The following is a 27618-nucleotide window of genomic DNA, read 5'->3' as shown; positions in this document are numbered from 1 at the left end:
CACACACAAAATAACACTTTGAGTTAAATAAGTCACACTGTGCTCTATGGCACTGATTCTCTACTGGTTTTCCATCAGAGTGCTCATATGTAGAGGATGATCCGTCCCTGCCCTGACAGTGGTGAGGTGCTGAACAGGCTGCCCACAGAGGTGTGGGTACGCCATTCATGCAGGAGCTCAGGGCCAGGTGGGATGGGGCCCTGGGCAGCCTGAGCCGGGACTTCATCTGATGGTTGCAGGGGGTTGGAACTTGGTGCTCCCTGAGGTCCCTTCCAACTCCAGCCATTCTGTGGTTCTGTGATTCCATGGTGATGTGGTGGTGATATGGTGACCTGGCAGAGGGGGTCAGGTCTAAGCAGCGTGGGTAACCAAAGCAGTGCTCACACGTCTGCAGGGCCTTGAAGTGAAATGCTGCAAAGTTCATTAGTGCTTGCTGGGATCTGCTGGTTGCAGAGGGAAGAAGCTGAAATTTCCATCCATTAGCTCTGCTTTGCTTTATTCCTGGCTCACCCAGTGCTGCTGCAGACATGTAGCGCACACATCTGCAATGGATTTTCTGCTTGCTGCGAGGCAGCAGAGGGCAGGCAGCTCAGCTCAGCATGCAGGGTGAGCTGTGCAGGAAGGAGCACTCATACAAAGCTAAGCACACCCAAGCCGAGTGCTGCTGGCGTTGTTAAGCAGAAAGAACTTTTAGAGGTAACTCTGAGGCACTGTCCGTACAATGGATACTGGTTGCTGCCACTGGGTCTGCTCTGCTGCTGTGGGATGGGGCTCTGCAGTGGGATCCCAACCTCAGCACTGCCGAGCTCCTGCCCTGCACAGCTCCTGGGTGGCAGACACCCCAACCCTTCCTGCACATCTCTTTGCATCTCTGTGCATCCATGGCACAGCAGGCTCCCTCTGCAGGTTGTGTCCACATCTGCACGTTTCTTAAGGAGTGAATGTTGACTAAAAAATGTTAGTCTTGTTAGGATTTAGATGTAAAAGTCCCTTCCAACTCTCAGGATTCTATGATTCTGTGACTAAAATGTTATTGGTATTTCTTGCTGTTAATCTCCTGTATGAACACAGCATGGGCCTGGGGACAGCAGGGATGCCTGGGTGGGTCTGAGACTGCTCTGTAAGAACTGCAAAGCTGTAGGAGACGTGGGGGGTCTGGTCATAACCAGACTGGGAAAAGAGTGCCTGGATTCACAGGATTATAGGATATCCTGAGTTGGAAGGGATCCATAACGTTCACTGAGCCCAACGCAGTCCACCTGAGCTATCTGTTCAGAAGTTACTCCATTGGGCAGATGTTGAGATGTTCCTCAGAGCAGCCCATGGAGAACCCAGAGCAGCCACTCAGCAGCTCATGGATGGATGGAGGCTCTGCAGAAGCTCTCGGCACATCTCTGCACCATTCCCAGGCCTGCAGCTCAGCTGCACCGACCTCACCTTCTTCTGTTCTCCTGGGCTGAACCCTGACCCACTCCTCCATGCTGCTCAGCTCAAACCAAACTCTTTTTAAAGCAGAAGAATTTGGCAACACCATTTTTTTGCAAAGGTTTTCTCTGAATCCAAGCATCTGTAGCTCATTCCTAAACTGACTTCACAGGAGATGCATCAGTCAGTGCACTCCCCACCCTGTGTCCCCCTGCCCTGCCACGGGGCAGGTCACCCACTGCAGGGTGCTCCAGGGGGGGAGTTAGCTCTGCTCCTTCAGCTGATCCATCCGCAGCTCTGCCTACACCCAACCATGAAGGCTCTTCAAGCCAAGATCTTCTGGTTCTTCAGGGGACAAGCAGGATTCCAGGGCTTCTGGTAATTGGCATAGAAGTGTTCACAGGAGTTGCAGCAGGGTTTCAGAGAGGCAGCCTATGTTGAGGTGGGGCCTGTTGTGACCCTGAGTGTTTCTCACTGCCAGGGGCTGGACTCTGTTAAAGAGCATCTCAGCGGTGCCCCTTAACAGCGTCCCTGCACTGGTCCTTATGCTGCCTGGTGCACCCCAGGACCTGGGGCTGAGGGGTCAGGGGGAGCCCTGCATGGGAGTACTGGGGGGCAGGGGGTGACGTGGTGACACACTGACATGGTGATGTAGTGACATCTGAAAGGGCTGTGTGGGTTGAATTCAGCTCCAGATGTATGAGCCGGTATTTAATGCACTTATCCCTGCAGCTTTGCAATTCAGGTCAAGTCAGTAATTGCACAAGAGCTGAGGATAATGGTAGCTTTCGGTCTTAATTTAATGAAGATTGTTTTGTAATTTTTAAGTACTGACAAGTGCTATCCAGATGCAGCGCTCAGAGCGTGTATTTGAGACTGCTGGAGACAAGCTGGTGTCCAGCACACCGAGATGGGGGTTTGTGTGCAGCCCCAGTGGAGCATCAGGAAGAGCTGTGTGCATGGAGATGAATGGCTCTGGGCTTTAATTACTGGGAAACAGTGGCTTGAGAGCTGGGGAAAGGGGAGGTGTCACAATAGAGGATGAAAAACTTGAGCAATTGGGGCGAGAGTGTGCTTCTCCATACTTACAAATTACAGAAGATCATCCCCGTTAATAATGATTAGAAAAATACTAAAGTAGTAAAATACTTTCATCCATGTGACAGCTAGCATTAAAATCTAGTTCTTGTGCTTCCTGAGTAGAGAACTCCTGATTACAATCATCAGTTAAAAAATGAGTAGGTTTTATCCAATCTTCTAAGTATAAAAATAGGAGAAATATCTTCTGAGTGCAGCTATAAATTAATCAATCTTTCTCTAAGCAATGCAAAGGCAAAAAGAGCAAAGATCTCCTTTGCTTAAGGACTGTGGCATTTTCCTTAGTTGTGCTACAGCGCTCGTATTAACCTACAGAAATGGTCGGGGCTGTGTACGGATTGATGGATGGCACTGCAGAGTGTGGAGCACAGAGGAGTGGGCAGGAGGGCGCTGGGCAGTGGGACATGGCCGTGGGGAGCTGCATGTGAGAGCAAGCCCTGCTCACCCTCATCGCAGCGTTCTCAGGTTCGCTGAGCACTCTGTCAACTCTCTTTATGGGTAGATAACAGAAGGACAAGGGGAAATGGTTTTAAGTTGAAGGAGGGAAGATTTAGGTTGGATGTCAGGGGGAAGTTCTTTACTATGAGAGTGGTGAGGTGCTGGAACAGCTGCCCAGAGAGGCTGTGGATGCCCCGTCCATCCCTGGAGATGTTCAAGGCCAGACTGGATGGGGCCCTGGGCAGCCTGGGATGGTATTAGATATGGAGGTTGGAGCTTCATGATCCTTGACGTCCCTTCCAACCCAGGCCATTCTGTGATTCTGAGCACTTATGTTTCAGTTCTCTGGAAGGCCCACAAGCCTCAAGAGCAAATATTCCATGATGTAAACCTCAATTGTTGTCATTTTGTAACGCTCATCTTGGTGGCTCTGCTTGGCTGAAGGCTGTGTATGCAGGGCAGCAGTCCTGCAGCAGTGCCTGTTCTGTGTGGGGATGTGCCGCCCTGCTGCCCACCGGCTGCTCCAGAGCTATGTGTGCATTTCAGAAAGGAGAAGTGTGTGGCGCACAGAAAGAGGTGCAGTTGGCTGCATTAGAAAACATTTCTGAGGTGAATCAATGGATTGCTTCTTCCATGGAGTGAATACACACTTCATCCTTTGCACACGGCACATATACCAGGCTACATAATGTAAAGGCTATCCTTTGCAAATGGTTTCAGCCACATTCTGCAACACGTTCAGATCACTTCCTGCACAGCGAGGGAATTCGTGTGGGTTCTGACACAGAACAGGGGTTGCTTTGCACACTGAAGGACTGTACAAGGAGGAACTTGTTCCCAAAGAGCGCTGTTTGAATCCCATCTCTGGTTGGACCTGGTGTGCTTCCACACCTGACCTGCTCAATGCATTTCTAGAGATTTCTTTGAGGGATATTTTCTTCAAAGGTGAAAATCTTCCTTACCAGCTGAAAACCAGCTCTGTCTGTGTTCCTTAGCTTTCATGTTTCATACAGCAATTGTGTGCGGTGTTCTTTTTGTTAATTAGTACTACACAGAGGAAAGTTGGCTTTAGCAGGTGTTTGTGTCTATCCGTGACACCTGTTCCCTGCAGGAGCACAGGCATTAATGGGCAATGCTCCTCAGTTGTTTCAGAAGGCTATTGGACCAGATTGGAATCCCACTACTGTCTTCATCAGCACCACAGCCATCAGTGTCTGCAGCCCTCCAGGGCAGGGCACGTTGCTCCCGCAGCTGGGGGCTGTTCCTGGCAGCTGGGGGGGGGGGGGGGGGGGTCACACATTCAGGCACATTTGTGGCTGTATGTATGTGCACCAATGAGGGAGCTCCATGGAGCTGCTCCTCCAGGAGCACTGGTGTATAAGTTGTGCTCCCAGCTGCTGCAGAAACACACTGCAGAGGTTCTGAGGAGCACCCAAGCTCCCCAGGTTCCCCCGGCTTGCTGCTCACTGCGATCTGTTTGGCAGAGAGTGGCTCCTGGCACTCTGAGTACATCTGGATCCCACAGACCCCTGCTGGGACTCACAGCCTTCTGCAGAGCCCTCTGCCCTCAGAGACACACTTCCCTCTGCCATCCCCATTCATACACCTTACACATCAAACGGCTTCGATCTGAACTGCCCGTCTATTCAGATTCCGTGATGAGGCCCTTAATTAAATGACTGAATAGTTGTTTTTGTGATCATTTGTGAAGAATTTCAGCCCAACGCTTCTGGTTTCTTATTTCTAATGCGAATGTCACTTTTCCCATTAAACAATGCCGCCGTATGCGTAAGCCACTAAATCACCATCTTTTCCTACCTAACAGTTTCCATAGTTGCACTATTTTAGTGTTTTATCAAAGAGATTTACCGCATTATCTCCTTCTGTTGGATTTTCTTCATGTGAAAAACCTCTTTATCAAATAAAAATGCCCCATTAGTCTATTGCACTTTGAATTACGTTCCTTAAACTTTTCAAGTCATTTTAAAGCCTTAAGTTCTATTGTGCTCCCAGTGGTTAGCCTAAAATTTGCCTGATTCGCTTTCCTCATTTCCTTAAATACAGATAATACAGTTATTATTTTCCAGCCACAAAGTAGCGCGTTCTCTATTTTTCCTCCAGCAAACCCCCCACGCTGCTGGATTTGCGGCTTTTCGCTCTCAGACCATTCCAGCTTTCTCTGCTGCTGTCTCCCTTATCTGCTCTGCCTTCTCTGCATGTTTGATGTCTCCTGTATGGGAAATAGGGGAGCAGTGCTCATCTAGGTTTTGAGCCGCCCCTTCCAGCCTTGTGCTCCCTACCTGAGCTGTCGCTGTTCTCTTTTGCTTGGATCTCATCTCCTCTCTCTTGTCCTCTTCTGAAGACCAGTATTTCCTTGTCCATGGCCAGGAACCATGCTTGTGTTCCTCTTCCTGTGTGAAGCATCTTTGTACATCACAGAGCCGTGCTGTGCTGGCACTCAGTAGTTTTCTTCCCACCATTGTGTTTTCTTTCTCACCTGCTGCTCCTTCAGGATTTCAGTTGCTGCTCACAGAAGTCATCCTTCCGGCTGAAGGTCAGGAGCACATCCTTGTTGAGAAGTCTTTTGCTGATCCCTTGTTGCTGACGCGTGGAACATAAGTTGTATGTCAGGAACTCAGGCTGGATATTAGGGGAAATTTCTCCACCCTAAGAGTGCTCAGCACCAACACAGGCTTTTCAGGGGGTCACCGTCCCTGGGGGTGTGGCACTGAGGGATATGGGTAGTGGGCATGGGGGATGGGCTGGGGTGGGGTTGGGTTCTGAGAGGGCTTCTCCAACCTCAGTAATTCTGTGATTCTATGATAGCGGCACTTTCTAAGCAGCGGCTTAGCAACTGCCACAATGTGCATGGGGCGGAGGAGTGGCCATTATTGCCCTTCCTGTCCCCTGCCCTCGCACCTGTCCCTGGTGTCCCTAACTTCAGACAGAAGAGCCCGAAGCTGTTGGGCTCTGTGCTGCAGTGCTACCACAGCTCGCAGCAGGGCACCTCAGCCCCATGCTCAGGGGATAGTGTGAGCTTTCCTTCCTGCCTCCTTGGGCTCAGTGGTTGTGTTCAAGTTGGGTGCTGCCACAGTTCTTCAGTGGCTCCTTCCTGCACAAAGCCAAAGGAGCTGCCCTGGGTGCGGCGCTGCCCTCAGGACTGGTCAGTGGCATTCAGGGGCATCCCTGAAAGAGCACTGCTGCTCATCCCGGTGTGCAGGTGAGCGACGTGAGATGATAGGCTATTTTGGAGAAAATTACAAGCATTTTCTAATGTGGAGCACAAAATATTGACAACAGCAGTGCCTAATTGCCTTGGTGGAAGGTTATGCTGCTGTTATGCCTGGCTGTTGGGTTGGTGGGTTTTCTTGGTTGCATATCTACAGAAAAGATTTTCAATTAGCGCTGACCTTTAATACTCCCACTGGTTTTTGATTCCGGGGATGGTGGAGCAGACTACAGATGAGGTTTCCCAGCACACCTCGTTCTCTGTGTTTTCCAGCTGACTGATCTCGGGCAGCTGGCAGTACCTGCACCATTGCACGCCGCCCACGGCTCCAGCGCTGTGTTCAGACCCCAGTCTATTGGGCAGGAGTGCTGCCTCACTCCTCAGGCAGAGGGATTTTCAGTCTCTAGCCACACTTTTTACTTACTGGGAAAAAAATCCTTATGGAGGAATATTCATGATCTATAATTTAGAAAGAGAGGAATGTGTCTGGGGTGCATCTGCTTGTAGGGCACTGGTATTACTGCCCCTGATCAGAGGGACTCTGCCCTGAAGAGCAGCAATGGTGGTAACTGCTCTTATGAGTGATCATTGTATAGAACCTCAAGTAAGGCACTGTAAACAAGTCACACCCACTTGTGTCAGTACTGTGCCACTCATGTTGTAAATATATTTCTTAGAACTGTGCTTTGATTTTATGGGCTCTTGCTTTTACAACGGTTTGTGAATTAACAAATGCCCCATGTAGTTTGAAGTTCAACTCTAAGACGTTGCAGCTGTTTTCAATCTAAAAATCAATAGCAGGTTAATGGTATTCAGGGAGTCTGAGTTTTCACACCTACGGTTTCCTTTTCCCCCCAGGTGTTACTTGGAAGATGGAGCTTCCAAAGGCGCGTGGCTGAACCGCTCGAGTATTATTTTTGCTGGCAGTGACAAGTGGTCGGTGGACCCTCGAGTTTCCATCGCGACAGCGAACAGGAGGGAGTACAGCCTGCAGATCCAGGACGTGGACGTGACAGATGACGGTCCCTACACCTGTTCTGTGCAAACCCAGCACACTCCCAGAACAATGCAGGTGCACCTCACTGTGCAAGGTACGTGTTTAAGCTATTTGCAAATGGTTGTTGGGGACATACTACAAAAACAGCACAGTTCAGCAACAAACACCAAACTCAAGAAGTGGAGACAAACAGAGGCTGATTCTGCTGTACAAATCCATAGCTTTTGCCTCATCCAGACCACAGCTTCCTCGTGGAAGTATTGCCTGTTGTTAATTAGAAAAGTACATTTATTTGCACGAGGTGGTTTTCTGGTTCGAGCTGGGCTGCAAGCTTTATGCGTGGAGGTAATATTGATTGTGTTGTTCCAGGGAGAGCAAGCCTTCGTTCTGATTGTCTGCGTGATAGTTAATGCCCTCGCACGAGGGGCTAAGAAAATAGTTGGAAATTAATTGCATTTATAAAACATATAAACAGGAGCTTAAAATTAATTAGGCTAACTAGAGGAATATAGAGAAATAATAACTCAATAGTTAAAATATGCATAATTATTAAGCGATTGCATTTATATCTTCAGAAATGCAAAGTATAACCTAAGGCTTTAATTTATTAGTCTTTGGTGTAATCATCATTAACATTTTCTTTTGCATTTTTATGAGTGATAAAGCAATGAATATAAAACAGAGGAATTGGAATGGCAATCTCTATTAATCCGTATGGCACACATACAAATGATGGGTACGAAATGCTTCTCTGACTAATTGTTCTTAACCGCCGGACCTCCGGAGCGGGTGCTGTGTGTGTCAGCTGCATTTGGTTGACTCTGAGAGCATTTGTGGCATGAAAAATCTCAGTGCCAGCAGAAGCTGTGTGGTCCCCACAGCGTTCCCCAGAGACCCCTGAGTGTGCAGAGCTGTGTGTGTGCTGCTCGTGGGGGGTGGGGGGGCATTGGCACACAGCTGGGCTGGGAGGCTGAAGAGAAGAAGCAGTGACAGCATCAGTTATTATTTCAGTTGTATATATACTGCATTTCTCCAAGATTAGTTCAGTTTTCTGCAATTATTTGGGCTATTTCTTTCTATCGTAGCTCCAATTTTGAGGTACATATTGCCAACAATATTAACAGTTACCATCTGTGCAGGGAGGGTTTTGCTGTGCACACCTGGCAGGTGGGCCATCATTGCCTGCCCCACATGGGTGGGATCCCTCTGTGGGTCATCACAGGCTGAGCATGGGGCTGCCCAGCTCTGCCCAGCTCCAGGCTCTTCCCCTCATGCTGCTCTCTGCCCATGCCTCACCACCATGTGCCGGGCTTGGAGGGCACAGGTGGAGGATTTATGCATCCTGGGAGATGGAGACAGAGCTGCCTGAAAGTAACAGGCTGTAAAGGGAACATCAAACAGCTAATTGGTGCTGCAGCTTATGCGTGCTTTCTTGCAGCATGGGGTTCTTGGGGATGACATCATAACGTTTCATGGAGGCAGTTTTATGTTTGCTTTTAATATCGTTCATGATTTTGTATTGAAAGATTAGAAGTGACTTCTGCTATTGGGGAAAAATAAATGAAGGGCAAAGCAGATCTTTAGCCAAAGTGGAATCATTCCATCAAAGGGCTGGGTTCCCATCTGTGCTGTGAATGAGTGATCGGCAGCAGCTCGGGAGCAGCACATGAAATAGAACGAGCAAAGGAAAATGTAAAGGCGGCAGCACAGCCCTTTATCACTCCCCTGCCCTACAGTCTGCGTTCCATCGAATAACGCTGAAAGAAGACCTTCTCCTGCTGAAAACAACAGAAGTGGAGGAGCCAGGGGTGTATGCCGGGGGTCATAAATTGAATGGACAATAACTTAAGTCTGATCAGAAGCTCTCAAATAGGTTAAACTGCAGACTATAAAATTGTTTGCTGTGAAACCCCCACTTCAAAAGCTGTGTCCATCCAACTCAGCCTTTCTCTCTCTTAGTTTTGTTAGATCTTTACGTGCACAGATCCAGTAGGTCTCGTTTTGAATATCCTCTGCTCTGCTCTTTGGGCTGACGATTTCTGATCCCATTTATCTGAGTGTTTCAGAGAATGCATACATTTTAGGGGGCACTCTAAAGTGCCTTGATTTCCACGAGTAAAACACAGAAGGGCAAAGAGGTCCAAGCCACAAACTGGCCATAACCTGGCTAAGTGTGGGCACGGCTCCTGTTTTGTCATTCGCCCCAGTGTTCAGTGAGTTCATCACGCCTTCATTACTTCCCTTCTGATTTGATCTATTTTCTGGCTCATGACAAGAGCATTCCCAAGCACAGCTTTGTCTGTGTTACTCCAAATGCTGTGTACTCACAGATTAAACCACAGATCTCGTGCACAGAATACCATGTCCAGGGATATGCTTAATGACTGTGGGCTGCAGGGAAGCAGCTGCTGCCCCATACCCACCTGGTGGGATGGGTGGCCACCAGCAGAGCCTGATGGGGAATTCCACCTCTCTAGCCCCGGCTCGGGGCCCTAACGAAACCTCACGTCAAGCTGGGGTCACTGCTACTGACTGCATGGGTGAAATATTTTGTACCAAGAAACAGAGATAATTGGTAAAAAAGGAAAAATCCTAACATGTCTTTAGCCCCCATTTACATCAGAGAAAGAAAACCCAGATGAAAGGGAGGAAGATAATCCGGTTTCCGTTCTTTCAGTGACCTTGTTAAATAGAAGTGAGAATAATGAAGTAATTAATTGAAAGTTTAGAAGGTAGGAGTTTGTAATCAGCACAATCTACATCAGAGCCAGGTGCTTGATCTGCAGAGCCGTGAAATGGGGATGATGTAACTCTCAGCTGTTTGCCGGGGTGAAGTCAAAAAATGAAATACCTCTCGCCATTCTGTATTAATTATTTTGTTATTCTGCCCGTGCACAGAGCTGACCTCTGGGGGTGGCACTGCATGGGTTGCAATGCAACCACTGGAGAGGGCTCAGGTGGGCTGGGGATGCAAGGTGAGCCCCAGGCAGGCACTGCTCCTGGCACATCATGCCTTCTGTGGGTATTGCCCACCATGCCCACTGCACACGCCAGGTGTGCAGATATCTCAGCTGTCTCCCTAAGTGCAATTTACAGATTCAGTTGGAAACCACAACCTATATTTTAGATTTAAGTGTGTGTAATATTTCCAAAGTAATACTCAAGGCCCTTTTTCTGCTTAATAAACCTCTTTAATGTCCCCTAAATATTAATGTATTGATTTAGTCTTTGCAATGTTTGCAAAGTCTAATTTGTTTCTTCAGTCGGGCCAAGAGGGACTTGCGTTTGGAGTTAACGAGATCAATCTTACCCAAATTTATTTAAAGTGGGACAAAATAAATATGCAAAAGACTTCTAAACTCACAAAGCAACCACTCTCCAGCTAAAACTGACAACCCGTTACTCTTTGAAATTGCCAGTACTCGAGCAGGATGTCAGCTCTTGGTATAAGATTAACTCGCGAGTGTCAACCGCTGTTCGTGGCTCATCCTCACCTGGTACACAGAGGAAATGGGCTGGGAGAGTGGGATGGGAGAGGTGGCCCCATGTGGAGCTGAGGTCACATGTCCCCTCACAGGGCTGATGGCACCAAGCAGTGCAGGATGCTCCCTCCAGGGCTTATCCTTCTCATCCATTCATTGCATTCCTCCCACATTGATAGCTGCAGGGGCTCGGTCTCTGTAAGTTGTCTGTGTACGGCTTTCCGCCCTCTTTAAAAGCCCTAAATCACAGGAAGTGTTTGCACTAGCAGGTGATCTCATTTACCGGGATGTAAGTCTGGAATATTTCATCTGAAATAGAATGGGGCTCTGCCGGTCTGCAACTCGTAATTCCACATGCTGGAGCTGCTTTATGGTCACGGCTGCAGCTGAATTTCCATTATGAGCCTGAAATTTCCATCTTCTGAAATCTGCAAGCAAAGGGTAATCAACACAAAATAATCATTTGCTCTCTGGTCCAAAGTATATTAGTTCTGATACATTTGAATTAAGCTGAATGAGCTTTTTTGTGACCTGTGAGAGTCTGATGGAAGAGCCCAAGGTGACTTCCATAGAATCATAGAATGATAGAGTGGCCTGGGTTGAAAAAGACCACAATGCTCATCTCGTTCCAACCCCCTGCTACGTGCAGGGTCACCAACCACCAGCCCAGGCTGCCCAGAGCCACATCCAGCCTGGCCTTGAATGCCTCCAGGGATGGGGCATCCACAGCCTCCTTGGGCAACCTGTTCCAGTGCGTCACCACACTCCTTGCACTGTGCAGCAGTGCCAGAAGCAGAATGGAAGGGGGGGAAGTAAGAGAGGAATGAGGAAAGGATGAGGAAAGAATGAAGCCTCTCTTGTGCTCCCCAGAGCTTCAGCCCGGCGAGCTCCCACCCTACAAACACGAGATAAGGAACGCAGCCAGCTGGCAGAGCTGTGTGGCACTCCAGTTGTCAAAAGAATGATGAAGCTTTTTGAAAGAAAGATTTTAAAAAAGGCTTTTGGAAAGAAGGCAAATTCAGAACAAGAATGTATCAAAAGTGTGCCGGTGGCTGTGGCTGCTCTCCTTGGTGGGTGTCCTCTGGGGCTTATCAGCATAACAGCAAATACTGGGCAGATCCGTGGCTTCGCATAAGGATGTCTGAAGTGGATGATGAGAATGAAAACTGCCTGGAAAGCCTTTTTGTAGTGAATCACAGAGTACCCCGAGTTGGAAGGGACCCACAAGGGCCATCCAGTTCAACCTCTGACTCCACACAGCAGCGCCCACACCCCAAACCTGGCTGAGAACACTTCTAAGGGTTTGGTTCCCCCTAAGCATATGTGTCTGATGGCCATTCCTATGGCTCTGCTATGCCTTGTCTCAATGCAGCCCCGTTATTTTAACTAAAGACAGTGGCTGCCCTGGCACAACTAAGCTGCTAATTATTTTGTTATTCATTACCATCACTGCAGCACCGCGAGCAGTTTTGGTAGTCTGCACCCTGAGTAAACAGTGTAATATTTTATTGAGCGCTCTGCTGCCCGTCACTGTGATCACTGTGATTACTGTGATTTATCTGATTCTTTTTTCATTGCATTTCCTGTTATTTCTGCTTCTGTAATTTCAGACTGTCACTTGACAGGAGAAAATAAGGTGTCCCGAGCTTTAAAGTTAATTTTTTCCTTGGAGCATTGTTAACAAAGACAGAAAGTTGAATAGATGTGGAAATTATCCCACCTGATGGAGGTTACAACTCAAATCTTTTGGTTTTGTCTTGCAAAAAGGGTTTCACCTAAATACTTATTGAAGCGCAGTCTGAGAGCTGCAAAAGCACTTGTTTTCCTTAGGTGAGTCCAAACAGTTTAGAAAATCCTTATCTTCTGCTCTCTGAGACTGAGAAGAGGTGGGGACTTCTGCCCATTGGAGCCCACTCTGCTTTAACAAAGCTAACACTATCATGGCATTGCTGGAGTATTTCCTAAAGTTGCGTAAGTGATTTGTAGCAGAAATGTGCTTCCTCCATTAACAGGAGCCCATCACCAGGAAAGGGTGGAAAGATCTCATGAGGAAAAGCAGACAAAGAGTGAAATATATGGAGCATAAGAACTTCAGCCACTGTGGAATCTGCCAGAGCCACTGAGTGCTCAGACTGGGAGGAGGAGTCTCTGCCTTGGAAGCAGCCATGAGCTGCACTGAAAAACCTGCAGCTGCTGCCTGGAATTCGTAGGGCCCTCAATCCATATACAGCCCCAAAATATAAAATAAGGACAGGAGGCTTTTCCCATTAATTACAGAGGCCGTATCTCCAGGTATTTAGATTGTAGTTACAAAGAATCAGTCTTGAAAAAATGTGTGTATTCAGCATCCTGGTCTTGGTACGTTCATATCCAGGCTGCCTGCTCTATCACCAATGCACGAGGAAAATCCCCAGTCGTAACAAAGCTTGTTAGGATTAAGCAAATTGCCATCCCTCCTGAGCAGTGCTCAGAGGACTGCCCTTCCTGAGGGCTGTGTGTGTGTTGGTACATCTCTCACTGAGCCACGGCAGGAGCTACCTGTAGTGTGTGATGGTCCGGTTAAATTGAAAATAGGAATTGGGAATGAGCTCATTGGTTCCCACCTCCAGTAGGTGCAGGTGTGATTCTTCCCTTTGAGCTTCCTTGGTGAGCAGCTCTGCGTGCTTTTGTGAGCTCAGAACTTAAAGGGAAGGAATATTTTGTGCTGGGAGTTTGTTGGATCCGTGGCCATGAGAGAATTACCGGGAATGAACAAGCATGGGGAGGGATTTGTAAAAGCACATCCTTCTGATACGGTGCTTTCCTTTTTGTATCCTCTGCAGCTTAGTTTGGGTTTTGTAGCTTAAGTGAAGGAAAGAGGATGATGACGATAGCTGATGTTCTCAAGCAGCAAAATCCACCACTTGGAAGGAGCAAAATCAAATGCATGTCTTTAAAAAGAGCTCGTGGTGTGGGTTTAGGAAACATTCTGGGAAGGGCTGAGAACTGCTGAAAGCGGAGTCTCAGGATCCTGCTGTAAGACAGAATAGTAAATGTGAAAGAAAGCTCTCAGGAACAGAGCTTGAATGTTTCCTGCTTGGCAAATCTCCATTTGAAAAAGTTTGTCTTTCATTGTATGGCTTTCATAAGGATGTAAAGAAAACTTGGCAGCTTTCATGTGTCAGAGCGCTGTGGGTCAGCAGGAGGAGAGGAGACGTGACCTGAGATGCAGCACATCTCAGCCTTCAGGCTACAAAGGAGCCCCCAGGTGCAGAATCACTGCCCTGTTCCTAACGACCCGCTGTAATCAAGTCACTGCACGGCTCATCTGGAAAGTGCCTGCATGTGGTGTATGAAGCCGTAATTATACTATCATTAACGAGCTGCAAAAAACGTTCAGCAGTTACTGAAAGCATGGTCTACTTTGGAATCCCTTAACAGAAAGTTTTGAGTTTGTGTTTGTTGGCACTTCAATTCGTTGTCCCATTCAGCGCTCACTCATGTGCTCAACCCATCCCACAATGGGTGGGCAGCCACTGCTCCTCTGCAAGCAGATGCAGCAGCAGCACCCAGCTGGGGCAGCAGCCCATGCTGTCTGTCCTGGTAACCACGCCGTGTCTCAGTGCTGGGGGCTGCAGGGTGCAGCACTGCAGGGGGGGCTCTGAGGACAGAACAGAGGGGGACATTCCGCCCCCCCATCCCGCTGGCTGGTTTGCTGATGTGGTTATGCCAAAGACCACACGTTCAGGTGCAAGGCAACAATCACATCCCAAAAGAAGGCAGGGTGAATTGCAGAATGGCTCAACTAACCCCAAATGTTGCCATACTCCGGTGCAGCTGTGTGCCCACAGGATAAGCTAAATTAGAACACTGTTTGCAGCAAACAGGAAATTAGAGCTCTCCTTGAGGCAATTAGCAGGATCAGAGCCTCCTCTGAAGCAAACAGGCATGAAAATGCTGTTCTTGCACTAATTTTTCAAATGCTTGATTTTACAACTTCCTGGAGCCCCCTGTCCCACACAGCAGTGAGTTTCATAGCATCACCACAATTAGAAAAGACATCCAAGATCATCCAGCCCACTTACCAGTACTTCCCTGCTACACCATGTCCCACCATCCCTCTCAACCACTGGTTTGGTGAGTGGCTTTTTATTCCCCCAGGTAGATAAGCGTACAGGTGACAGGGTGAGGGGAAATAGGCTCAAGTTGCACCAGGGGAGGCTTAGGTTGGATATCAGGAAGAACTTCTTTACTGAAAGGGTTGTTAAGCACTGGAATGGGCTCCCCAGGGAGGTGGATCAGTCACCATCCCTGGATGTGTTTAAGAACTGTGTGGATGTGGTGCTCAGGGCCATGATTTAGCAGAGGGTTGTTTAGAGTTAGGGTAGTATGGTGAGGTTGTGGTTGGACATAATGATCTTTAAGGTCTTTTCCAACCTGAGCAATTCTATGATTCTATGATGCTCAGTAAAAGGGATGAAGGAGCTACTGAAATAAGCCCCACTTTGGGCTGAGGCACCGGGTGGATTTCCATCTCACACCTGCTGAGCTGTGACACCATGGGGATGGGGAAGGTGCAAACAGGAGCAGAGGGGAACAACAGGGAGGTAACCATGGCTCCATCTGGAGCTGAAGAAGTGTGTGTGTTGCTCTCCTTCTGTGATGTTTAATTCCAATACATCCACCAGTGGTTATGAAGCCAACATTCATATTGTGCCCTGCAGTTGTGGTTCACATCTCCATCCTTTAGCACTTGAGTAAAACTGTTTAATTTTTAAAGGGCTTTATGTTCACATTGAGACTTCCATCAGATAATGCCTGAGGATTGTATCTCCCTTTATCCTGCGTGACTAAGTGGTGTGTTCCCTTCAAAGAACAAGTCGTATGGCACTAACTGCTCATTTATAGGAACAAATCCTTCATGGAAATGTTCTGAAGAGTTTCCTTAAAGAAACCGTGTAATGGAAACTGTATGACTTAAATTACTGGGGTTGTACTTCTTGTACATTATAATTTATGATCAAGTAACAGTGATAATGAATGGTACAAGATGTATTACGGCACCATACAAGAAGGTGAAATGAAAACTGCATAACTTTGATTCTTAACACAGTCCCATAGTGTGACTCTGGCTTCTGTCCTGCTCCATATAGCATCATAGAATCACAGAGTCATGGAATGGCCTGGGTTGAAAAGGACCACAGTAACTATCCAGTTCCAACCCCCTGCTATGTGCAGGGTCGCCAACCACCAGCCCAGGCTGCTCAGAGCCACATCCAGCCTGGCCTTGAATGCCTCCAGGGATGGGGCATCCACAGCCTCCTTGGGCAACCTGGGAACAGTGCGTCACCACCCTCTGGGTGAAAAACTTCCTCCTAATATCCAGCCTAAACCTCCCCTGTCTCAGTTTCAAACCATTCCCCCTTGTCCTATCACTATCCACCCTTGTAAACAGTTGTACTCCCTCTTGTTTATACATGTGAGAACTTACAATGAGAATAACTCCTTAGAAATCAGTGTCTCGTGCTTTCAGCTTTCCAGCCATCCCTTTCAAAACAACTTTCTTTGAGCTACTGGTGGGGATGGGGGGGGGTCACATCTATGGATGTGTTCCAGAGCCATGGGAATGTGGCACTGGGGGGGGGGGGGGTTGCGGAGGGAGAGGCGCTGGGAATCTCACGGGTCTTTTCCAGACTGAATGATTGTGTGGTTCTGGCATAACCAGGGAGATAGCTGTCTTCCTCACAGTGATGTATGGGGATGGTGATGAGCTGACACAGAACATGATGGAAACACAGGCAAAATGGTGATATTTTGTCCCTACAATAGGTCGGTTTGCAGTTCCTGCCCTCCCTCTTCTTCCATGGCTGAGAATGGTGGGAAACACCTGTGTGCATTGCTGGCATCCTTGGGATCTTGTGGGGACCATCAGTGTGCACAGCGTGTTTCTGACATCGACATCTTTTGCCTTAGCCATGATCTCATAGTCTTTTTTAAATGATTAAAAAATAATTAAATCCCAAGTAAAAGAATCCCTAACTCACAATTCTGTAGTTATCATCATGGCTGCTCTGAACTGCAGTCATACAGCCACGAAGGCCTCAACTGGTGATGTGGTTCTGCTCTGTGTGTCTTTAATCTATTTCCAGCACGGAGAAATTCATTAAACATAGTCCCAAAACTAATATTTTACAGGATGTTCTTAATAACCTCCACTGCCGAGCAGTGGAAAGAACAAAAACAGTGCAGAGCAAATCCTCCAGCCTTACAGTGCAAATACCCACCTCATCCTGGCAGAAATGCCCACTGATGGCAACGTGCTGCCGTGGCGATCCTACATCACAAAGTGCCTTTTGGCAGCTGGAAGAATCTCGTTGAAGATCGTTGTTTATTTAAACTGAAAGTGACGGTGGCAACCCCTGGCCCTGGAACACCCAAATGCACAGCACTCCATTGCATGTGAGCAGCTCTGTGCCTGTGAATGGGCAGTGTGGGGCTGGGAGCAGCAGGGCTGTGCCTGCCATACCCCTTCTCTGCTCCTTGAAGGAAGGTGGGTGGCACAGATGTGGGCAGGTGGAGCTGCGTGCCCCTGCTCTGCACGTGCCCAGTGTTTCCCTTGGAAACAGCACAGAGCTGGGCGCCTTCCAGGCGGTGAGTCTGGGGCTGCAGGATGCCGGGGGGCACTTTGTGGTGGTGCAGCACTGTGTGCGATTGCCACAGCCCCCTCTTTGCTCCCAGGTATGCACAGGGCTGGTCTGCCCTGGCTCAGCTCCATGCAGGGGGTGCAGAACATGCACACGGCCATTCCTGAGATGTTCACACTCTTTGATGCTGATGTATTTGGATTGGAATGTTTGTGTTGCTTCACCCATTGCTCCTTTCTTCTTCACACTGTGACCATCCCCCAGGTGCTGGCATGCAGCACTGATGGTGGGGCAGTCTGTTTTTGAACTAGACTAACTGCTGCAATATTTTCACCTTTGACCCTTTTCAGACTTAACTGTGTTTCCCCTTTTGGTGTTCTTATTTTCTGTAATGATATACCATTAAAACCACATTATCACCCAGGTATGGATGTACTACACGTTTGAGTTCACTACACCAGGAAAGATCCTCAGGAATAACCCTGTGTCTGATCTACATTCGAGTTGGGTACCGTGACACCAAACTCCAGCACTGCCCGCAGCACTCCGCAGGTCCTGGCTGATGGCCCCACATCCATGCACTGTGGGTCACAGTGCCAGGCAGAGTGTGGGGAGTGGGGGATGGGGGCAGCAAGGAGACCCTCTGAGTATCAGAATGGAAAGGAAATTGGGCATCATTTGCCCATGAAATCATTAAATGCATCATTTACTTGCTGATGCATAGAAAAGATCCCTGACTTCTCAGAGTACTTTTTTATTAGTGTGTGATAATTTAGCTTAAACAAAGCAGCTAAAATGGAATGTTGTTTGTGGCTCAGACCTTTTACTTGGCTTGCAATCAGTCACCAGCTGAGAAACCTTCAGTTTTAGCCACAGGTTATTGCTTTTTTTCTCCTTTTGCTGCTTTTCACACATCCGCTTGGAGCCCCCAGCAGCAGTACAAGGTCAGAGCAGCAGGTGGGGCTGAGCCATGCCTGCCTGCATGGGAGGAGTTCCCCATATTATCCCTTTTCTCTCCACATTCTGATAGAACCTATTTTGCACGAATGGGACAGCACGAAGTCCCAACGTGAGCACACGGTGGGACAGGGATCCTTCCAGGAACCACCCACTCACAGAAATGTGGTTTTCTCTTTTCCCATCATTGTGGTTCCCCATGCAGCTTGCAGCCGCTCTGCCCCACACCTGCACCAGCACATAGAGCTGTTGGGATCCGGCACTGGGCCGTGTGGAAGCCCACCTGTTGGCCTCAGCCCCATGCTCAGCTTGCAGGGCTGCCACCAATAGCCCCACAGGGGACACCGTGCCCCATCGACCCATGCCCTGCAACATCCTTCTGCCAGGGGAGAGAGGTGGAGAGCTGTGAAAGAAAGAGAAAAGGTCAGGGGGTTTTGGTGTGGTCAGGTTTTTCTGATTTGAACCTACGTTTTTGCAAATCAATTAACAGAAATAGCTACTTTATTTTCTACATTTCTTCTGCTTTACAAAGCATCGAACCGCTGATAACAAATCCATCTCAAGGCAAAGAATATAGCTTTTCTATTTCTGTATTTTCTCAGTGATAAATTGAGTACAGTAATGAAAAAATGTAGGAGAGTGATGAAAGGTCTGCAGAGAGAACAAGCGCTGTCCTTTCCCTTCTCTCCACATTTACCGAGTGAACAATGTGAGTCACCAAAAATAGGGAAAATCTATGGCATCAGAAATTGAAGAATGATTATCTGCAGAGAGCCTGCTTCTTCATTGATGGAAAAATGGTTGCATGACAAAATAACTGCAGGTAAGAGATGAAGATCCTTCGATTTACCTGGAAAAAAGAGAGCTGTCACGCTCTGCTCTCAGAGCACCCTCAGTGCTGGAACTGCCAAAGGCCGTCAGCGGGTCCTAAGGTGAGGTTGGGGCTGCCTCCCACCCCACTGCCCATGAAGCTGGGTGCTGAGTGCTGGGTGCTGGGGGTAGGAGAGTCATTGGCTGCTGGAGCATCCTCGGTCACTTCGTGGTCCTGTTTGGGCCCAGTCTGGGTGTATGGGTGCGTTCAGTCGGAGTTTTTTGGAGGCTCTTTGAAGAACACAGATGGACATTGAGCTTTAAAAGCTTTGGGTAGTGCTCCATTTGTGATGTTTTCCTCACGCTCCTGCACTGACCTCAGATGAAAATTCTTGATGAATCAAGAAATGGCCATTTTTCTCCCCTGCCCATCCGAAATCAGTTCCATCAGAGCCAGTGCCTGTGCTGTGTCTGCACCCACAGCAAAGCGAGCTCAGTAAGGGGAGGTGGGGAGTGGTGTGCAGCACTCCTCAATCAGCCACTGCTGGGATCTAATCACGCCAGTACCCACAGAAAGGATATTCTTCCTCTTCCCAGTTGGTGACTGATTGCTCCGTAAGCAAAGGTCTGCACCATGCGAGAACAGGCTCCCGTCTACTTCTTACATTATTTGGTCTGCAGGTTAAATATCTGTGTTAATCATATTCTATAAGTGATCTGTTGGGGGGCTCTGTAAGGTGCCAGACACGGGGCTCAGTGCATAGCCCTGTTCTGCCCCCCTCCGTGGCAGGAAAAGCAATCTCATGCCTTGGGCTGGGGGAGCATCTGCATTCCCGTTCTTGACTATGGCAAAGCTGAGCAGAGCACAGTAATATTTCTCAAGTGGCAACTCCAGTGTGTTCTGAACAAAGCGTATGGGATAGTGGAGCTTTGTTTTACATGTTGGCAAATGATTTCAAACTGTAAAAAGCGCAGTTACTTTTACTTATGGTAGAGACTGTGGCACAATATGTTCAACCACAGCAATGGCATTGTAGGGGAGGGCTTTGTTGTTGTTGTCACTGTTGTTGTTGTTTAAATATGGTATTTTAGAGACGGCATTTGGAGGTGTTTAGAGGATGGTACAAATTTTGTTGGCAGGTCTGAGGATACAAACAGCACACGTGTTTTCTGGAGAGACAGAGGGTTTGGGTGGATACAAGTAATTACACGTGCTGGCACAATTAAGGGCATGTTTGGGCAGCAAAATGTATTGAAATATTGAAATATTCAAAACAACCTGACCCAGGCACTGGAATGGGCTGCCCAGGGAGGTGGTAGAGTCACTGACCCTGGAGGTGTTCAAGGAACGTTTGGACGTTGTGTTGAGGGATGTGGTTTAGTGAGAACTACTGGTGATGGGTGGATGGTTGGACTGGGTGATCCTGTGGGTCTTTTCCAACCTTGGTGATTCTATGATTCTATGATTCTAGGAGAACATACCTGTGGTGGGGTAATGCTGTGATCTCCTTCACTTCCGCTTTCACTTTCACTTCTTTTTCTCCACACAGCTGTGTGCTACAGCTGTGCTTTGTCATTCCATCCCATGTTGCTTCGTCCTTTCTAACACAGAAAGAATAAGAGAGGGAAAGAATGGGAAATGGTGGCTTTCTCACAAGAAGTCTTCATGCAGATGCCTGGGCAACAATTTTGGAAGGCAGAGCTGTTTGTCAATGAGGGGTGTTCCAGATGCTGCTGATCTGATGCCTGCGAAGTGAAGAGTCATATAGATTCTCAATTAGTGGCAAATGGAGTTCATCACTGGTTTTAATAACCCTCATAAGCACATTTTAATTTTTCTTTATATTTGTCATACAAACGAATTATTGTGTCCAAGCCATAAAACAATAATCTATTTCTTATGTCATGTTGGTGATTTCTAGATACTACACAAGATAATGAAATCAATATGCAGATTAGGAAAGCAAAGCAATAAATCACTCTGGCTGCAGAGAGAAATCAATTCTCGTGTTTTGCAGCATCTCCATCAGCGAGCTGTGTGTGGGTCAGCCTGAGGTGTGCTCCCTACAGGGTGAGCCCAGGGCTGGACCTGTGCTCAGAGGGCTCTGTGCAGCACAGCCATCCTGTGCCCCAGTGCTGCCCATAGCCTCTGGCACTGATCAGCAGGTTTTTATAAGGAGTATTTTATATGTTCCAAGTTAAATTTGGAAATTTTAGAGTTTTTAAAATGGCATAAGTACAGAAAATATTAGAAAATCTTGGTAAACCAGCACACATGGGGGGAAAAGTCAGATATTGAAAGGCAGGCTCTGGGAAAATGTGGAGCTGCCAAACTGAGAGGGTGTGGGTGCTGGGTGGGAAGTGAGCTCCTGCTGCCCCATGCTGTGCCATGCAGAGCAGTGTTCTGTAGTACTGAGCCATGCGGTGCCATATTGTGCCATGCGGTGCCATATTGTGCCATGCTGTGCCATGCAGGCAACAGGACAAGGGGAAATGGCCTCAAGTTGCACCAGGGGAGGTTTAGGTTGGGTATCAGGAAGAACTTCTTTACTGAAAGGGTTGTTAAGCACTGGAATGGGCTCCCCAGGGAGGTGGTTGCGTTTCCATCCCTGGATGTGTGTAAGAACTGTCTGGACATGGTGCTCAGGAACATGATTTAGCAGAGGGTTGTTAGAGTTAGAGTACTGTGGTTAGGTTATGGTTGGACTTGATCTTTAAGGTCTTTTCCTACCTTCTATGATTCTATATGACACCATGTTGTGCCATACTGTGCCATGCACAGGCAGTACCTCTCGCTTGTAGAGAACCTCTTGAGCTCCCAATTGGGTCTTCACAGTGCTGCAGTGAGGTGTTCATCCCCTACTCTGACAGTTTGCTCCGGCCCTGTGCCACCACTGGGTGCTGAAGGCTGGAGCTGGTTGCAGGGGCAGATGCTGAAAGCTAAAGATGCTCATAGATCAGTGCTAAAAGGCATTATGGGACACACGTGTGCAAAATGAGTGTGTTCTTTAGGTCTGCATTGTGATTATGCATATATATGCTCTGGTCATAAAAAATTCCACAGATCATAGTGATTTGGATGTAATGGTCCCCAAGAGCCAGTAAATAGCAGAAACCCGAGCAGCATCCCAACATTCCACTGAGCATTATTTGTCACTGAGGGTCCAGAAGTACTTCCTAGAGAAGCCAATTTCTGCCATGGGAAATGCATCCTTTCCAGAAAATGATTGATAAAAGTAGGATCTGTAGTATTTCATGGGCATCAGATCATAGTGAACAGCTTCTGTAATTTTACAGGAGTTCATTATATAGCAGGGCTGCACTGCTGTGTTTACTTGTGTGTTTTTTAGTTTGTGCATTGCTGGTGTTCATTTGTTTTCTAATTCTATTTTGGAAATGAGTAAATTGTGCAGCCTGTTTCATTGCAATGAGACTTTCAAACATCTTCTGCAAGATTTTATTTAATTTCCCCATTATAGAGCCCAGATTAAAGCAGAACCCAAGCAATTAGAAAACAAACAAAGCATGTAAGTGAGAGAAAACCACTCAATCTGCACTCTCTGAGCCTGGAGAACTCTTCATCCTGTGCTGTGTCACAGCTGAAATCTTCCCTTAAAATTCTCACTCGGTGCTGCTCTGCTGCTGTGCCCCCTGCATTGGTGCTGTGTCCCTGCATTGGTGCTGTGCCCCTGCACTTCTTGGTGATGCTATGCCCCTGCATTGGTGCTGCTGCCCTCCTGCAGCTCTGCTCTCAGGCAGCACTGCTGCTCTCCAGCACAACACTGCTGAGTGTGGCATGGGACAACTCAGAATGCAGTGAGCGGAGGTTTTGCACGCTCCTGTGCCACTGCTGATTGCCCGCCCACAGCCATCGGTGTTTGCACAGATGGAGTGGTCAACGAATTAATTCTGGCCGCTGAGCTGCTGAGAGCAGCATCTTCCCTCCCCCTGCTGTGTTACTGCTAAATTATGAAATTATAACCAGCAAAAATGATCACTACAGACAGAGAGGTCGGGTTTGCAGCCCAGCATTTGACTGAAGGACTTTGGGGTGTTGGGGACTGTGGACAGAAAGGCCATATAATGCCTCACCGTCACCAAAAGGTCAGTGTTTAGCAGAAGGAAAGCACACAGCACTCAGCTATGGTGATGTAAGCACGAGGGCTGTGCCAGCAGCACCTGGGAGAGAAGGGTGGGGACTCCTCGAATTCCAGAGGCAAAATCCCTCTTCCCAACTCTTATATGTGACACTCCTATGCTTATAACCAAATTCTTCTGATAGCTTTTATATATTCTATTGGAATTGCCAATGTTCTGTATGAGGGGAATTACTACATCATAATCTGAACATTGAGTTGGTGGCCTTAATTTAATAAACGTCACTAAACCAGTGTATGCCAGGGCTTGCCGTCACCCTTCCCAGGGATGCTTCCCAAAGCAGCAGGGCTCCCTGGCCGGGTGCAGCTGCAGTCGCATGCAGACATGCAGGCACTGGGAGCTGCAGGGACGTTCCAGCAGAGAGCAGCACGGCAGCACACGCTGCAGCAGACAGGCTGGGTGCACTGCTCTGATTCCAGGTTATTTGCCCGATGGCTCTAAATTGTGATGCAAATAAGTCATCCTCTCCCATGTTCAAAAAGCGGCAGCATCTACAGGAGCAGTTCAGTCCTACAGTCATTCCCATGACAGCAGTAAGCTTTATTACGCGGCATCATTTATGTGCACTTGAATGTAACTGAGAATATAATTCCAGTCCTTGAAAATGAGAAATGAGGCACAGTGAAGTACAGACTCGCTGTCAGTCCCCTGTACAATAATGGCTCATATAACTCTGGGCTCTGGGGAGAACTGTGAGCTCAAACATGCTTGTGGTTTGTGGCCAAGAGGGGCCGGAGAGCCCCCCTCTGCCTGCTGCTGCTCCAGGCACCCCACGTGTCTACATGGTGTGCGGGGAGCAGAGAGGCTCCCATGGGAGTGCTCAGCAATGGGGCCAGCAGGAGCCTCGGGGTCCTTCAGTCATTCCTAAACAATTTAGAAATTTGTAAATAATTTAGGAATAATAATTCAATACTTGGGTCATTTCTAATCACATGTAAGTGATGTTTTTAACAATACGGGAGAGTGCAAGAAGACACCCACATCCAGCAAAGCCACCCGCATTCCCCCAGACCTGCTGTCCCCCACCAGTGCTGCCCACGGCCAGAGCTGGAGGGTGATGGGGATGGCAGTGGTGATAGGGATGGTAGGGATGGCAGGGACAATAGCCTGGATGGTGAGGATGGTGGGGATGGTAGGGTTGGTGGGGATGATGGAGGTGGTAGGGACAGCAGGGACAATAGACCAGGTGGTAAGGGTAGTAGGGATGGTGGAGATAGTAGGGATGGTAGGGATGATGGAGATGTTAGGGATGGCAAGGACAACAGCCCAGAGGGTGAGGATTGTGGGGATGGTAGGGACAATAGCCCGGATGATGGGGATGGTAGGGGTGATAGGGATGGTAAGGATGATAGGGATACTGGGGATGGCAGGGACGATAGCCCATATGATGGAGATGGAAGGAATGGTAGCTTGGATGAGGACAGCAGCACTGAGAAAGAGGAGATAGAGCTGAGATAACACAGTGTGCTTACTTCTGCACGCAGCATTGGTAAGGCTCTCAATAGACCGTTACGCTGTGTTCCACTGTTCACGTGTCAGGATGATTCAGACAGTCCTCAAAAGAGAGAAACAAATATTATCTATCAAGCCTAACGAAAATTAAGCTTATGGTGCTTAAATCATCTGCAGAGAAAAATGAAGAGGTGATTTATCATGTTTTATGGGTCCTTAGTCATAGAAAAGATACTTGATAGTAAGGGGAATGTTCAGTCTTGCAGACAAAAACATAATAAGATCTGATTTCTGAAAGCTGAATTTAGTGGAATGCAATTTTGAAGGAATATGCTATTTCCCAGCAGTGAGGGGTATTTAATTGCTGGAAGCGCTTCCCCGGAGTGTGCAGTGTGAGCATCACCTGCAACTGCCAGGATCAGCACAGACAGAGTTCTGCAGCACAGCCTTCCGGCCAACTCCTGGGAAGCTGCTGCTGCTGGGAATGGCTGAGCTGAGGCCAATGGCCCCGAGCTGCCCCTCTGGCCGGGCGCTCCCCAAACCTGCTGCATTTCAGTCTCTGCACATGCATGCTCCATAACCATAGCTTGCACGTCAAATCTCTAGGGAAAGATTTTCTGATTGTTGGCCATTAGAACACACGGTTTTATCAAAATTAAAGCACTTCACAAAATGGTGTGGATTTGGGTTTTGGACAAAGCATCAAAGCCTACAGCAAAGGAGGCAATGCCTGCGGTCAGCCGTGGCCGCCCCCAGACAATAGGATTGTGTTCTGAGCTTCATGTGAGCACAGCTGGGAGGCAGTGGGTGAGAAGGAGAATTCTGAGCCTCGTGGGAGGACAGGGGCAGATGAGGGCAGTGCTTGGACTAGGCAGCGGTAGAAAGAGCAGACCGTGCTGATCTTCGTCTTGGAAAGGAGATGCTCATCAGTGCGAGCTGAATGAAGCCCTGTTGTTTCAATGTGACGTTCCTGCCTCTGGCAGTGCTGCCAGTGCATTCTCTTTGGAAACCTGTCCTTTTGGAAATTTGATTATGAGTGCTGATGTGAGCCGGCTCTGCTGCTGCTGTTCAGGAGCCTCGTGGTTATGCCGAAGGACGGCAGTCGGGCACACCTGAAATTCACATTACCGCACTTCAACGCTGTTTTTAGCCATCAGACTCAGCTCAGTGCACTGAGCAGTGAGTGGAAGGCTCATGCATCCACTTCTGGCAACAGACACTGGGAAGAGGCCGCTCTGGTCTGACCTTGAGTCTGACACAGGCTGAGCACCAGGGGACCGCGGTGTGTGTGGGGCACACAGGTGCCACTGGGGCGGCAAGGCATGCTGCAGCCGGAGCCTCTCTGTGTGGTGACCATTTATAGCAACTAAGTTACAGAGGTAAACAGCTCTGTGTAGCAGCTATGTGAAAACCCACGTACAGCACTGCATAATGGTGCCAAAGCAGGAGCCAGTCTCTATTTTTTCTACTATCGAGGGTGCAGAACCTGGAATAAGAAACTGTTGGACATCTTAGGCTGTAATATCTATTGTACCTGGAAGATATTCCCACAATCCCAGATAGACATCACTTGTACATATTTACTTGTGAGAAGGGCTGTGCTGTGTTATTGGATTCCTTCACACAACTTCCCACATGTGTTTCTCTGAAGGAATAAAAAATACGTGGCTCAGGCTTGGGAGAATATTTTTCAAATACTGTAGGCTGGATAAAGCCCCTGCATTTGCTGCACTGCTGGTGAGATTGTTCTCTCCAAAGGATTTCTGCATCTCAGCCAGGATGAGGCTCAGGGCAGCTGGGGAGCAGATCCATCCCTCCTGCTGTGTGCACAGCACTCCGGGCTGCTGCTCAGGGCAGGGGCTGCTCGGAGGGAGGGCTGTGTGCCCCGGCCCTGCAGCACCAGGCTCTGCAGAGCGGGGTTGGGCAGCGGCTCCTCGTGGGGTGAACTCTGATCAATGAGTAGTCAGTGTCTGGAGGTAACTCTTGCGTGTGGTTCAGCTCCTGCAAATTCTGTGTAAGGGCTGCGTGCTTTCCCTGGGCACCAAGCGGGCGGGAGGAGGGGAATGCTGCCTCTGTGAGTGAGGCTGCTGAGCTCAGGAAGCTTCTGCTGTTTCAGTGGCTGTATGTAGACCTGCTTGAACTTCAAAGGATAGCAGCACCGACCTTCACTCTCATAGGAGGTGGGAAAGGCCTTTCTCAGACCTTTGGTTTCCCTATGGACAGCATTTCTTTGCTAATTAACAACACACTGCACAGACTTTTAATTTTCTTTGCTCACAAATGCGTAGCCATGGGCAAGCACAGGGAATTTCCACCTTCCTTGAAGTTTTCTGACCCCAGCTCATTCTGATGCAGTAACTTCAATGGACCCATGAAAGGGTTGGAGAGCATCTGCAGGTGGAGATCCCAAAGCATACAGAACATAGACACATAAAAACATAGAACCATGGAATTACTGAGGTTGAGAAAGCCCTTGGAAGATCCCCAGCTCCCCCCTCTCCCCCCCCACCCATGTGCACTGCCCATGTCCCTCCGTGCCACATCCCCACTGGAACGTTTCTTTCTTCCCTCATTTCTCTGGTACTACAGGCTCCCCAAGGCTCCATGCTATTTTTGCTCCATGTGGGGCTCTGCCTTACGACCAGATGGATGAATAGTGGGGTTTAGGGAAGAAATCTTTCTTTATCAAATACTGCAGACCTGAAAGAAACACAACAGAAACAAATGTGTTTGTTTTGGTCTCCTCGTTGAACAGATACGACTCCCAATGTATACATGGATGTAAACACCATTATTTTTAAAAGTACAAGTAAAATTTGATTACATTTTCTGTCCAAGCTGTCACAAGCAGCTCAGCCTTCTCCCGGATGGGAGCATCCATCCATCAGCAGCACATTACTGGGCTCTCATAGCAATCCCTGCTCTGTACAAAGCAGAGGAAACTGCTGC

General features: G+C 48.2%; 1 protein-coding gene across 3 annotated transcripts in view; it reads left to right on the top strand.

Annotated features, from left to right (window-relative positions):
* Positions 1-27618, top strand: part of NEGR1 (neuronal growth regulator 1) — a 185082-nt gene that overhangs the window by 75137 nt on the left and 82327 nt on the right. For all 3 annotated transcript variants that reach the window (NM_204856.2, XM_040704504.2, XM_025152755.3), the window contains exon 2: positions 7049-7281. In NM_204856.2, coding sequence (NP_990187.1) covers positions 7049-7281 — 233 coding nt within the window. The remainder of the gene's footprint in view (positions 1-7048; positions 7282-27618) is intronic.

Source organism: Gallus gallus, chromosome 8 (genome assembly GCF_016699485.2).
Source record: "Gallus gallus isolate bGalGal1 chromosome 8, bGalGal1.mat.broiler.GRCg7b, whole genome shotgun sequence".
Lineage (NCBI taxonomy): Eukaryota > Metazoa > Chordata > Aves > Galliformes > Phasianidae > Gallus > Gallus gallus.
Note: the sequence above shows the minus strand (reverse complement) of the source record. Positions and strands in the feature narration are given on the sequence as shown.